This window comes from Rosa rugosa, chromosome 5 (genome assembly GCF_958449725.1).
Source record: "Rosa rugosa chromosome 5, drRosRugo1.1, whole genome shotgun sequence".
In the NCBI taxonomy this organism is placed as follows: domain Eukaryota; kingdom Viridiplantae; phylum Streptophyta; class Magnoliopsida; order Rosales; family Rosaceae; genus Rosa; species Rosa rugosa.
The window spans coordinates 1,262,513-1,275,838 of NC_084824.1; the positions used below are offsets into that span (position 1 = coordinate 1,262,513).

The 13,326-nt window shown below is 37.7% G+C and overlaps 2 protein-coding genes across 2 annotated transcripts; both read left to right on the forward strand.

Annotated features, from left to right (window-relative positions):
* The first annotated feature begins 1,507 nt into the window (after positions 1-1,507).
* Positions 1,508-2,331, forward strand: LOC133710711 (non-specific lipid transfer protein GPI-anchored 15). Its single transcript, XM_062136848.1, has 2 exons — positions 1,508-1,920; positions 2,104-2,331. The coding sequence occupies exons 1-2, from the start codon at positions 1,572-1,574 to the stop codon at positions 2,118-2,120; spliced, it is 366 nt and encodes a 121-aa protein (XP_061992832.1). The 5' UTR covers positions 1,508-1,571; the 3' UTR covers positions 2,121-2,331.
* Positions 2,332-6,388: 4,057 nt separating this feature from the next.
* On the forward strand, positions 6,389-8,069 carry LOC133709799 (uncharacterized). The gene is made up of 5 exons (XM_062135683.1): positions 6,389-6,713; positions 6,835-7,004; positions 7,101-7,179; positions 7,301-7,504; positions 7,586-8,069. The coding sequence occupies exons 1-5, from the start codon at positions 6,557-6,559 to the stop codon at positions 7,870-7,872; spliced, it is 897 nt and encodes a 298-aa protein (XP_061991667.1). The 5' UTR covers positions 6,389-6,556; the 3' UTR covers positions 7,873-8,069.
* Positions 8,070-13,326: the final 5,257 nt, after the last annotated feature.

The window sequence follows — 13,326 nt, forward strand, 5'->3', positions numbered from 1 at the left end:
GGCTCTTCTAGACATAAACTTGTAAAATATGTTGCAGATTCCTGTCCAAGCTGAACTGCTTTCACTTAAATTGTCATAACTCCTTCTAGAAAAGTCGGAATCGCAAACCGTAAAATTCTTCAGAAACTAGACACATGGGGCTTTCCATGCATATAGGTTATAGCTCCTAATTCCATCCGAGAAGTTCCCAGTAATTCAGCGAAGTTCGGTTCTAGACATGAATTTGTAAAAGATGTTGCAGATTTCCGTCCAAGCAGAACTGCCTTCACTTAAATTGTCATAAATCCTTCTAGAAAAGTCGGAATCGAAAACCGTAAAATTCTTCAGAAACTAGACGCATGAGGCTTTCCGTGCATATAGGGTAAAACTCTTAATTACATCTGAGTAGTTCCCAGTAATTCAGCGAAGTTAGGTGTTCTGCACAACAGTTTCTGTGTTGCAGATTCTCATTCAAGCTGAACTGCCTTCACTTAAATTGCCATAACTCCTTCTAGAAAAGTCGGAATCGCAAACCGTAAAATTCTTTAGAAACTAGACACATGGGGCTTTCCGTGTATATAGGGTACAGATCTTAATTCCATCCGAGAAGTTCCCAGTAATTCAGCGAAGTTAGGTGTTCTGCACAACAGTTTCTGTGTTGCAGATTCTGGTTCAAGCTGAACTTCCTTCACTTAAATTGCCATAAATCATTCTAAAAAAGTCGGAATTGCAAACCGTAAAATTCTTCAGAAACTAGACACATGGGGCTTTCCGTGCATATAGGGTACAGCTCCTAATTCCGTTCGAGCTGTTCCCAGTAATTCAGCGAAGTTAGGTATTCTGCACAACAGTTTCTGTGTTATTTATATAATTTTTTTTGTTTGCGGGCTTTTACGGGCCGGGCCTAGCGGGCTTTTGGAGGGCCGGGCCGGCCCACTACCCACCAAGGCGGGCTTTTGCGGGTTTTTTTACGGACCGGGCCGGCGGGCCTCCATCGGCCCACTTGATCCGCGGGCTTTTTGATGAGGCCTAGGTTAATGAGTCCATTTCATGCCCTTTATGTCGGTATATTTTTTATTTTTCTCAAATATATTCTATTTTGTAGTGGACTATTGGCATGGGCCTAATATTGGCTAATGACTATTCCACGTGCCCTGGTTTTATATGCCATTACTTCCACCTATGTAGCTCAAGTTCATGGGAAGTATAGAACATGCTGGAGAAAAGCTAGCTCGTGAAATATCAGAATTCAGAAATGCTCTAGCCAGCTACCAGGTAACTAAAATCTTAAAGATTGATGTGTCACCTTCTTAAAGTATCACTAACTACTCGCCGAGTCATAGTACCACTCTTGAGTTGCTCGATCGGTGTGAACATTCCATGCAATTCATTCAGTTCATGATTACATGTTGAATAAACTAAAGCACGAACCCTATAGTCATCCTTCCGCACTTTCACAACCACCCCACTAAATGCAAAAGCACCATTTCCTACATGCTATATATAATGCCTTGCCTAGCTAGCTTAGTCCATAGAGCTGTACAAGCTAAAGATCGCCATTATATCAAGAATCACAAGTCTAGCTAGCAAATATGAACTCCAACTTTACTAAAGCCTGCCTTGTTCTTGCGTTTGTGTTTCTGGTAGCTACGCAATTCTTCGTCGAGGAAGTTGGCGCTGCTGGAGAATGTGGAAGGACCCCGATCAGGTCTGCGGCGACTAGCTTGAGCCCGTGCTTGAGTGCAGCCGGAAACGCGAGGGCTAAGGTTCCTCCAACTTGCTGCACCAAAGTTGGTGCCCTGGTAAAGGCTGCCCCGAAATGCCTTTGTGCTGTTTTGTTGTCACCTTTGGCAAAGCAAGCTCGTATAAATCCTGCAATTGCCATCACTATTCCAAAGAGATGCAACATCAGGAACCGACCTGTTGGAAAGAAGTGTGGAAGTAAGTAATATGTCATGCATACATCATAATTAATTTTTGTTCAAATAATGCAATAATCTTTTTGCTTTTGCTTTGTACTTTGTACTTTGATGCCTTTTGCACTGTTATTGTTCTTAGGGCAAAAGTATGTTCCGTTATAATCTGCATTATTTTGTGGATAACCTTGTAATTTTATGTATGCAGGGTACGTTGTCCCATAAACCACAATCACAGAGAAAGGCTGGCTAGCAATAAATCCAATAATGTGAAACGAGATTGGCAAAAAAAAAAAAAAAACCGTGTTAAAGTTGGAATAAAATGTAATGAAGGGTCATGTTATAGTGAGCTAATTGGTGACCTTTCAAGCATACTCATTGAGTTCAGTTTATATATATATGTACTACTTAATTAATTCTAGTATTAATTATTGCATGCTTAATTTGCGGTAACGGATTTGGAAGGTACTAAATAGTGAATTGAGCCATGCACTGAGGAATGAAAACTCGAAAAAAAAAAAATGGAAGCCTGGCTTAGCAAAAGAATTACTTCTAAAACTTGGAAATTATATTAATATAACGTCATCGATCTTTTTCCACACTTAATTCGAATTACCTATTTCATGCTTTTTGTTTCTTTCTTCTTCCTTGCTTCACATTGGAAATTACATAATTGAAATGGAGGTTAATGACTAATGAATCAAAATGAACGTACCTAAAACAATATATTCAGATTGTACATTTCTATGAATGAAAGACTGTACAATTTCTTTTTCTTTTCAGCTAGGCTAAACACTGACCTATTAATTCAGGTACCGTCCCTAAACTATGCTGCCAAGGCCAATTTGATACCCGAACTCTCAAAAGTATCAATGTGATACCCAAAGACCTAAATTGGTATCAACGTGATACTTCCGTCAAAATTTTCTAACGGCGCCGTCTGTTTGCTGACGTGGCAAGCACGTGGGTCCCAAAAAAAAGTGAAATGACAAATTTACCCTTTTTTTTTTATAGAAAAATTCATTTAACGTCCCCAAACTATTTTGCCAATGCCAATTTGATACCCGAACTCTCAAAAGTATCAATGTGATACCTAAAGACCTAAATTAGTATCAACGTGATTCCTTCTTCTTCTTCTGGGATATTCTTCTTCTTCTTAGGGTTTCGCGGCGCCAAGCAGCTTGGGGCTGAAGCTTCCAATCGAACCCGATACCGGTCGAAGAACCTGCTGGTGCTGAGATGATCAACGACCCGTCGGCGTAAATTGGGGTCGTCGAGCTGTTGAGCGAGACGAGGCGTTCAGCCGGAAGGTACCGTGAGAGAGTGACTGTCGAGGCGGAGTATGTACGGTCTCCGAATGGAAGGCGGTCCAGTTCGAGGGATGCCATTTTAGCTATTCTTCTTCTTCTTCTCTCTCCTCCTCTCTCTCTCTCTCCTCTCCTTCTCCTTCGCCCAAACCATCACTAACGCCGCTGAGATGGATTTGTAGCAGGAATTGGAGAGGATCTCAGCGGCGTTAGTGATGGTTTGGGCGGAGGAGAAGGAGAGGAGAGAGAAGAAGAAGAAGAATAGCTAAAATGGCATCCTTAGAACTGGACCGCCTTCCATTCGGAGACCGTACATACTCAGCCTCGACTGCCACTCTCTCACGGTACCTTCAGGCTGAACGCCTCGTCTCGCTCAACAACTCGGCGGCCCCAATTTACGCCGACGGGTCGTTGATCATCTCAGCACCAGCAGGTTATTCGACCGGTATCGGGTTCGATTGGAAGCTTCAGCCCCAAGCTGCTTGGCGCCGCGAAACCCTAAGAAGAAGAAGAAGAAAATCCCAGATGAAGAAGGAAGAAAAAGAAATGAAAAGAAAAGGAAAAAAATGAATTAACAAAAAAAAAAAAAAAGGTAAATTGGTCATTTCACTTTTTTTGGGACCTAAGTGCTTGCCACGTCAGCAAACATACGGCGCTGTCAGAAATTTTGGACGGAGGTATCACGTTGATACCAATTTAGGTCTTTGGGTATCACATTGATACTTTTGAGAGTTTGAGCATCAAATTGGTCTTGGCAAAATAGTTTGGGGACGATAGATGAATTTTTCTAAATAAAAAAAAAGGGTAAATTGGTCATTTCACTTTTTTTTGGACCCATGTGCTTGCCACGTCAGCAAACAGACGGCGCCGTCAGAAAATTTTGACGGAAGTATCACGTTGATACCAATTTAGGTCTTTGGGTATCACATTGATACTTTTGAGAGTTCAGGTATCAAATTGGCCTTGGCAAAATAGTTTGGGGACGGTAGCTGAATTTTTCTCTAATTATTGCCATTACCAAAACAAACCATAATGATTTCCTTACGGAAATTTTGAAAGTTTGGCTAGTTCGATGAATGAAAGTGAATAACAGAACCCCTATAATGTTAGCAAAAACACATGCAGTTCTGGGTCCCCTTTCACTGAATTCAAATTCTCTCCTACACGGGTAAGTAATAGCAGATTAGTGTTAAAAATCCTAAAAGGGCAATGATATAGGGCCTCAATGAGGCCTAAGATTTGTGGCCTCAAATCTTAGGTGTCATGCCATGTAAGTAAATACAAATTTTATTTTCAATTCCACATAATAAATCTTACCACATCATACTATTGTAACACCAACTTTACCCTTTTAAATTTCCTTCTAGATGTTTGATAAAAAAAAATAAAAAAATTTTCCTTCTAGATGTCCTTCTAGATGTTAGAGGATGAATCAATTACATTAATGAATTAAATTAGGTGACGAAAAAAAGATAAGCTATTAATTATGTATTAATTTAAGAGATATGTCTACAAATTCTTTGACAAATATTTTTATTCATTTAATTAAATTATTTCCTATAATTTTTCTTTCAAATAGCATTAATATAGTCAAGAAGTAGGCATTAACTTTTCTTTTCAAATATTGATTAATTTCATCCAAAAAAATAGCATTAATAAATTGAATTTGGAAAATACGTGTGTCTAAATTAAGAGGTGTAAACTCAAATATAATGTGTAAACCTAGCTACATAAAGAGAAGAAAAAAATGAACAAAAGAATATATATGATCATATGAATATGTATTTTTCACATTATATTTTCAAAATTTACAGGAACCCAACAAAGGTTGAATTCATATACGTGGTGTTATATAAATCTATTGATCGAGTGTATGTGCAAATCTATTGACTGAATTACATGAATTTTTTTCTATTTTTGTTTGAAGAAAAAAAATTGTTGTTTAAATCTAAGCATGAGTGTAATGAAAAGAAAAAATGAAAAAATAATAATAATAATTTTGTTTAGAAAAAAACCAAAGTAATTTAGATTCATTAGATTTTGGAAGGATAAGATGGTATTTTTCTTAATAATTACATGTCATGATTTGACAAATTGGTAATGTGTGTAGGTGACATGACATGACACCTAAGATTGATGCCACAAATCTTAGGCCTCATTGAGGCCACAAATCATTTTCCATCCTAAAAATACACTTAATGGTGAAAACACTGATTATCATTAGCAGCAAATTTTCTATGACTCCAGCTGTGCATGGGCCTTAGCTATATGATTAGACTTTCCAGAAAGAAGTTTTCAAATTCTCTTCAGTCTTCCCCACCGTTTGATTAAACATCGGTCAATTTCTGGCACAAAGCACCGCACAATAAGTCTACTAAACCCATCACATGAAGAAAGGGCTGTCTGAGCATCGGATTGATCAGACCGGCCAATAAAAATATGTCACATAAGTGAGTGAATAATACCATATACCACAAATACTTCATGTTTTGCACATAAAATAAAAAATATAAATAAATAAATAAATAAAAATAAAAACTAAAATACTCTTACTCTGTTGAACCTTACCTACATGGTGATTATTATTCTAGGATCAGACAAATCTATTGGTCACATTGGCCGTCTCATTATCTTCTCATCAAAACAAACAAACATGCTCTCTGCCGTCTGATCACACACGAAATACAATGTGGGTGATGCCTCACACTAGACAAAGTTTGGACCCTCAAACTTCATGATGAAAAGGTTGGTCCCATACCCACCAAATATACCGAATATATGACTATGATAATGAACTCTTCTGTTCTTCCTCCTCATATCTATTTCATTTTCACAAGGCATGCCAAGCAGTGGACCCAAAGCTTCATTATAAACCAACCAACAAAAGAAAAAGAAACAAAATTTGGAAGAAAATGGTGACAAGGTGTAGAAAAAGTCCCCAAAAGAGGAACGGTTGGGAAGCATATATAATCTGAAGGAAACCAAAAAGAAAAAGCTGAAATTTGAATTGTGTCTTCGAACACTAACAGTACGTAGACTAGTTTATATAGATTAGAGCATATCTTTAATGCAAGTATGCAACACCATCATAGGAGTACCCTCTGCAATTATTTAGTCCCCCACAAGAAAATCAAAAGCGACTATATTTTCCGAATCCCAAGAGACACCAACTTTGTTTTTTAATTTTATTTTTCTATCCCTGCCGTTGACTGATGACTGCTTCTTCTAAAATCAACTCATTCTTTAACTTTTTCTCCATTGCTTTCTTTGCACATAAATAGAAGCATTTCCCATCGAATTTCATGGGTCATTCACTCTCTCTCAGTCTCTTCTCTTTCACCAGCAGAAAGAGAGATGGGTGAGCTTCACTCCATGTCCATGGCTTACTCTAGCAGTAGCCTAGCCCTAGGAGGACCAGGACTAGGTCTAGGTCTAGGACTGGGAGGAGGGAATTGGGATAATTGCCACAACTTCAACCTTGGAGTTCTCAGCTCAGACAGGATGTCTTTAGGTACCACTTTCTTTTTCCTTTCACTGTTTTTCTCTACTCAATCATGTTCTTCGTTTTAATGGATGCTTTACATTTTGATGTATACTAACTAAACTTGGAATTGGAACACATGTTCATGCAGTGATGGATGACTTTAATGCCGCACCACCATTTTCTTCTACTCTCGAGTCGGATTTCTCGACCGGTTACTTGGAAGACGCTTTGGTAGAATTCAGTGAGCGCTCGAAAAGAAGACGCATGCTGTTGTTTAACGATGACGAAATCAGAGACTCCACCGCTGTTGCTTCAAAGGTACTAAATTCAATCAGTGTTTCGTTTTATTTCGTACTGCATGCACAGTTTTCGAAACTTGTTATTACATCTACATGGTGTTAATTATGTACACAGAGACGCTGGAATTCAGACTGGGAAGTGCTTGAGAGTTTTGACAGCATTAGCCAACTAATCACCTCTACTGGGCTATCAGGTAGATATATATATATATATATATATATATATATATATATATATATATATATATATATATGTTCTTTTTTACTTTTAGTCGATTTCGTTTTACTAATTAAGTTAGCGATGTGATTTACTAGGGGATGATCCTACAAGTATGAGTACTACACCAGTGAGCAGAATCTGTGGGGATGAGACCAACATAGTCGATACAAAGATGAACACAAGAGAAGAAGCTATTGATTCCTCGTCTTCATCTTCTTCTTGCAAAGAATCAGCCAACACCAACTCCATGGCTGCCGAGAAAGAGAACCTCTTTTCCGCTAATGCTCCTCTGGCTGCAGGTATCTAAATCTTTCTCATATTCCGTCTAAAGTTCAACAAAATAGATAAGTAAATAACGTTGGCCGTTTCGTCTCGAACAGATGAGAAGAGAAATAAGAAGAGGCCGGTGATAACGTCGAGGGTGGTGTATCCCTTTGCGGTTGTGAAACCGGGAGGAGTAGAAGGTGACGTGACGCTAAACGACATCAACGAGAGGATTTCAATGCCACCAACGCGACCAGTACGACACCCCGTTGGGGACTTTGCGTGTCGGCCATGCGTATCTGATCCTGATGGTCCAGGACTTTCTGGTAAAGCTGTGGTGGCCCTTACCAGAATTCAAACACAGGGAAGAGGCACAATCACTATTATCAGAACCAAAGGTTAAAAACTCAGTCGAGTCGATTGATCATGTCATGCACTTCATTAGTGGAGTTATTACTTTAGCTAGTTAATTATATATTTATGTAATGAATTGTATAGAACATGCTAAATTAAGAATTTACTGTCCGCTCTATTATTAAAGGTACGGTTAACTTTGTACTGAGGCATTAAGTTGGAAGAACACTTGTGATTAATTCTGAAGTGATCTTCATAATGGTGCATGTAAGGAAAAAGAGGAAAGCGAAAAAGAAAAAGGGGAAGTCTGAACTCTGAAAGAAGAAAAGGAATAGAGAATAGAAACGAAAATGGTCCGTCAAAGATTAAAGCTAGTGATATATTGTCCGGCACAAATAATGTGAAAGGTAATGGTTCTGCAGTACGTACCTTGTTCCTCATTCGCAAGGGGTAAAGGAGACCTAAAGGTCATCGACCATGTCAAGAAAAAGAAATATTAATTCCCTCAAGCATTTTACTTTCTAATGTTAGATTATTAGTTGATGTGTGAAATTGAGAGTTTGAGGTTAAAATTTGAGAAATTTGATTGTATACATTAGATGATGGTGAAAATATTGCTCACAACGTAGATCCATTCATGTAATATGAATTATGATGTATATTGAGGTGTGGAATAGTTAATTGATTAATTAGAACACTAACTCCAAATGGCCACAATTATTGGGGGATAAGGAATGATTCATAATCTTAATGGATGTTGCCATGTTGGTTATGAAAGCTTTATCATCATCCATCTCCATCTTTATCCTTTACCTAATTACCTTTAATTAGCTACCTGCTGCAGACCTCTTTTGTCCTAGATTTCAACTAGCTACCTGGCTAGCTAGCACTAAAATTAAAATCGATCGTCTGCATTATTTATTAATTAGGGTAATTTATACATTATATATCAGACCAAGACTTTAAGGCATTGGGATGGGGATGGCCATTGGCTTTTTATACCTAGAATCATATACATAATTTGTAATGATCGAGCAGTGCACCAATCATTAGTGTATTGTTATAGACTTATAGGCTTATAGCACTATTTTATATTTTGATCCTTCACCAAATGCCTACATTCTTCGTCTTCATGTCTTCATGTGTTTCATTGTCTTCTTGGCTTATAGTCATAGGTCAACACCCCACCATTTCAAACTTCACTTGATTTAGGACAATATCTAACATAGGGGGCCATACAAATTAACTTATATATATTTACAAGATTCTATTTGAATATATTGCTTTCCCTTCATCACCACCCTTGGTTCCTTTTGACCTTTGTTATGCAAAAGCTTTAATATATATATCGGGTGGTCAGAATTTGAGAAGTAGACCAAGCTCACAAAAGAAGGAGCACATCACATGCTTAAAGCTAGTCACAGCCAATTAAGCATGTGTAGTTACGTGGCCGAATTACTTGGTGCTAGTGACAAGAGAGTGACGTGTGATTTGGTGTTTTGTCCCATTATATCAATGATTATTGGTTTTAAGTGAAGAAACTTTTGACCTTTATACCCTCCCAAATTTCTTTTGGATTTGCAGAATCTAGGTCCAGGTAAAAGACACTGCACAGATCGAGCAGACTAGTGCGATGCTGTTTATAAGAAATTAAAAGACCTACCAGTTCAATATTGGTATAGAAATATAAAGGATAAGCATTGTTTTTCAAGATATACAATATATATTTCAAAATAAAGTAGTTAAAAGAGGAATTCTAAAAAAAAAAAAAAAAAGTAGTTAAAAGAGAAAAAAAAAAAAATTCAAAGTACACCCATATATAGGACAAGAATGAAGACACATATATTCTGAAAATATTCTTTTAAATGACACGACTTTCATTTACGAATTGATTTACTTTGAAGAGTCATCATTATTCTTAAATAAGCTTGACCTGATTATCTCTCGCCAATGTGAAAACCACCTAACACTCTCAATAACCTGCCGAATACATATAGCAAATTTTCTAATTATACACGTAGACAATTTATATTGACAACATGCAGCACCGGTGGGTGTAAGACATTTATACGGCTTTGGAATATGTATGAAACATGCAAGAAATCTAGCCGGCCTCATTATTCTCACCGGGTACACACCGTTGACCTTGTGCGAGCTTGGGCCGTTCCTAACATAGAAAGGTACAACAGAAGCTGGAAATGGATCTTATATCCCCCGTCAACATTACTCTTATCCAGATGCAGCTCATATTTAGGCCTATAAAGTATTCTTGATTTCTTGAGTCCATATAGCTAGGTATTGGGCCATAACCTATAGTTAATTTAAGGAAGCACCCAACTCCTCCATTTCACCATTATGTGGTTGACTAACTTGACTTCATCATTTTCTCAAGGGAATTTGTCCAAAAATAAAGTTTTGAAAAGAAAAAAAAAAAAAAAAAGTAATTTCCAAATAATACACCGGGCTTATTTGTTTACAAAAGACTTTAGCATTTACAGAACGTTGATGTGAATTCTTAGTATAGTGTATTTTCATACACATGAATGTAAATTGTTCAAGATGTTACATGAACTGAATAAAATCATGTATATGAAAATATAACACATGTTACGATCTCTTTAAAGAACTAACCAATCTTTTTCTAAATGAGATGAGCATTTTAACCCAACTAAATGAACTCTCCATAACCTTTTGAAACCGAATATATCATGGTTCATTTTAATTATTCTGTTGATGTGGTTTTAACTACAAATTTCGCTAATTTATTTTATGAACCGAGCTCAAACAATCCGAACACGGACCACATTCTAGCCGTGGTACAATCGTACACGGTCGTCGTAGTTGATCGGATCAATTAAGTGTAAAGTCTAAATTCTAAAACTTGAATCTAGTCCAACCATGCTCTTTTCAAATTTCAACTACACCAAGGACATGGTCAATTAGTCAAACTCATATTAGTCAAGTCAAAGATTCTATTCATTAATCCTCTTAAAAAGAGTTCTCAAGCAATAAGCTCACGCCACGTCAGATAGAGTTTTCTGGTATTCCGGCGGGTCCTGCTCCAGATTCTTTACCCGGCTGCCCATCTTATGTTTAAGTCATATCGCAGTCAATGGCCAGTACGGCCGCCATAGAATTTCTCTGTGGTACTACTTGTAACTTTTTGTTTTTTGAGAATGGGTACTACTTGTAACTTACTATAATATAATAATTAAAAACATAGAAACAAGAACAACGGCCCTGGGTTTGTCATCTTAGATCTAACAGAGAGATTTTCATGGAAAAAGAAGAACGTAAAGATGAAACAGAGAGAAGCTAGCTAGAAAAAGTGAGACCCAATTTTGAATTATTCAGGACTAATTAACAATATGAGCATGCATTACATTACGTTACAGGGTTACAACAGATCGAGTAAATTCTGGAGGAAACTCGAAAGGCGATCGAGTCCCTCGGCAACAAAAAAACTGGTCACATATGGTATCAACATTCAAATGGGGACATCCTTATGTTGAACAAAAAGGAATGTAAGAAACTGGCACAGTACAAGAACGAGTATGATGCAGCAATGGAATTGACCCAAGTCACCCAACACTATGATTAAACAGTTCTAGCTAGCTAGCTAGATGAAATCGAAAATGGCTCGATACTACCAAGTCACACTAGCTGGAAAATTAAGGCCGGGGCTCTTGGAATTGATCAGATAGAGAGAGAGAGAGAGACGTCATGCTCCTAGCTAGTTAACTACCGGCCGGATACACTGATGATGCCTCTTTCTTAATGCAAACACAAGAGAAGACAGTCTTGAGAACTTTGCGGAGAACCTGGCCGCGTTTCGGAATCCAGCGATGGGCAACCATTGCAGAAGCGCCGCCGTGAATGGCGGTTGCCACGGCCCTCGGTGGTGGTGGTCTGGGGACTGATGAGTTGCAGACGACAGTAGTAGCCATGACTCCGAGTAGTGCTGATACGAGTGAGTGCCAGTTGTGGTTGAGAAATGATGGAGCTAGCTAGCTGTAGCTTAGCTGCAGTTCAATGAAGGAATGAAGGTAGCTCGGTGAGTCGAAAAGAGAGACGGTGAAAATGGTTACCGACAACAGGAGGAAGCAAAAATATAAATAAGAGTGTTTGAGCCGCGTTTATTTGGATTAACCGAGTAGGCGACGCGTCTGTAAGTACGTACTGTGGTGAGAGCGCGCGAGCTCGATCTTCTTGCTTTTCCTTTTTTGTGAAATGTATATAAGTTGGAGTTGGACTGCTTCTCATTCTCTCTCTATATTTTAGACATAGCAAGGTAGCCGAGTAAGAGTAGCCAACAACCACAATTATTGAGCAGTACTGCTTTGTAAACCTAGTCTGCTCCCGGTTCACAGTTCAATTCATTATCCACACACGTCTACGCCTTATGGCCTTTGAACAAGTCATTTCATTCCACTTCTATCAATATCCACACGCTTTCTTTCTAAGTTTAGGTTCTTGCACAAATTTTAAGGCCCCCGAAATAAGAAAGGTTTTGGATCATGGAGCTTGCCCATGTCACATCTTTTCTTTGGCTTGTTGTCACACGTACTCCGCGTTGGAGGTGACATATTTACTCATTAGTTACTACATTTGCAGTATCAAGCCGATTTCTACACTCTCTTGTTCATGAAACTGACACAAACATAAGCATAGTAAGTGAAATCAATTTTATGCAATTGTGTAGTTTTTTCTAGCCGAAATCTACACTATACTTCACACTATCATCAACAGACAAAGAAAATTATGCAGTATGACGACAAACAAAAGTATTCGGCATATAATGCATCATTAATTGTCGTTATTAGTTTATAAAATAATTGTTGTTAATATTAGTGTTAGCTATATAACTCGATACATAAATAGTGATTTGTGATTGTGCTTGAACATAATCCACCCAATTGCTAGACATGATAGAACTTGGGATCTCTCCAGTTGAACAAGTCTTGATTCTGGTTGGTTAATTACAACGCGGTTTAAGTTTGGATTAAATTATATTTAGTCCCTGTACTATGACATTTTTTTCGTTTCAGTCCCTGACATTCTCAATTAATCTGAAAAGTTCCTAACGTCAAAATTTCCATCTGATTGGTCCCTCCCGCGTTAAATCAGGAGTTGGCCTTAGGTGAAATGTCCAATATACCCCTCTATTATTTCTTTTTCCTTTTTAATTTCTTTTTCTCCTTTTTTTTTCTTTTTCCTTTTTAATTTATTTTTTTCCCTTTTAATTTCTTTTTTTCCTTTTTTTCTTTTTTCTTTTTCCTTTTTAATTTCTTTTTTGCTTTTTTATTTTTCATTTTTCCTTTTTTTTCCTTTTTTCTTTTTTCTTTTTTCTTTTTTCTTTTTCCTTTTTAAGGACCATCGTATCCTGCTGCATCGGTAGCGCCACGTCGGCGAACCAATCTAGATTGACCCGAAACCCCAATTCTTGCTCTCCACGCCGGCGGCCCTTTTTTTTTTCTTTTTTCTTTTTCCTTTTTAATTTCTT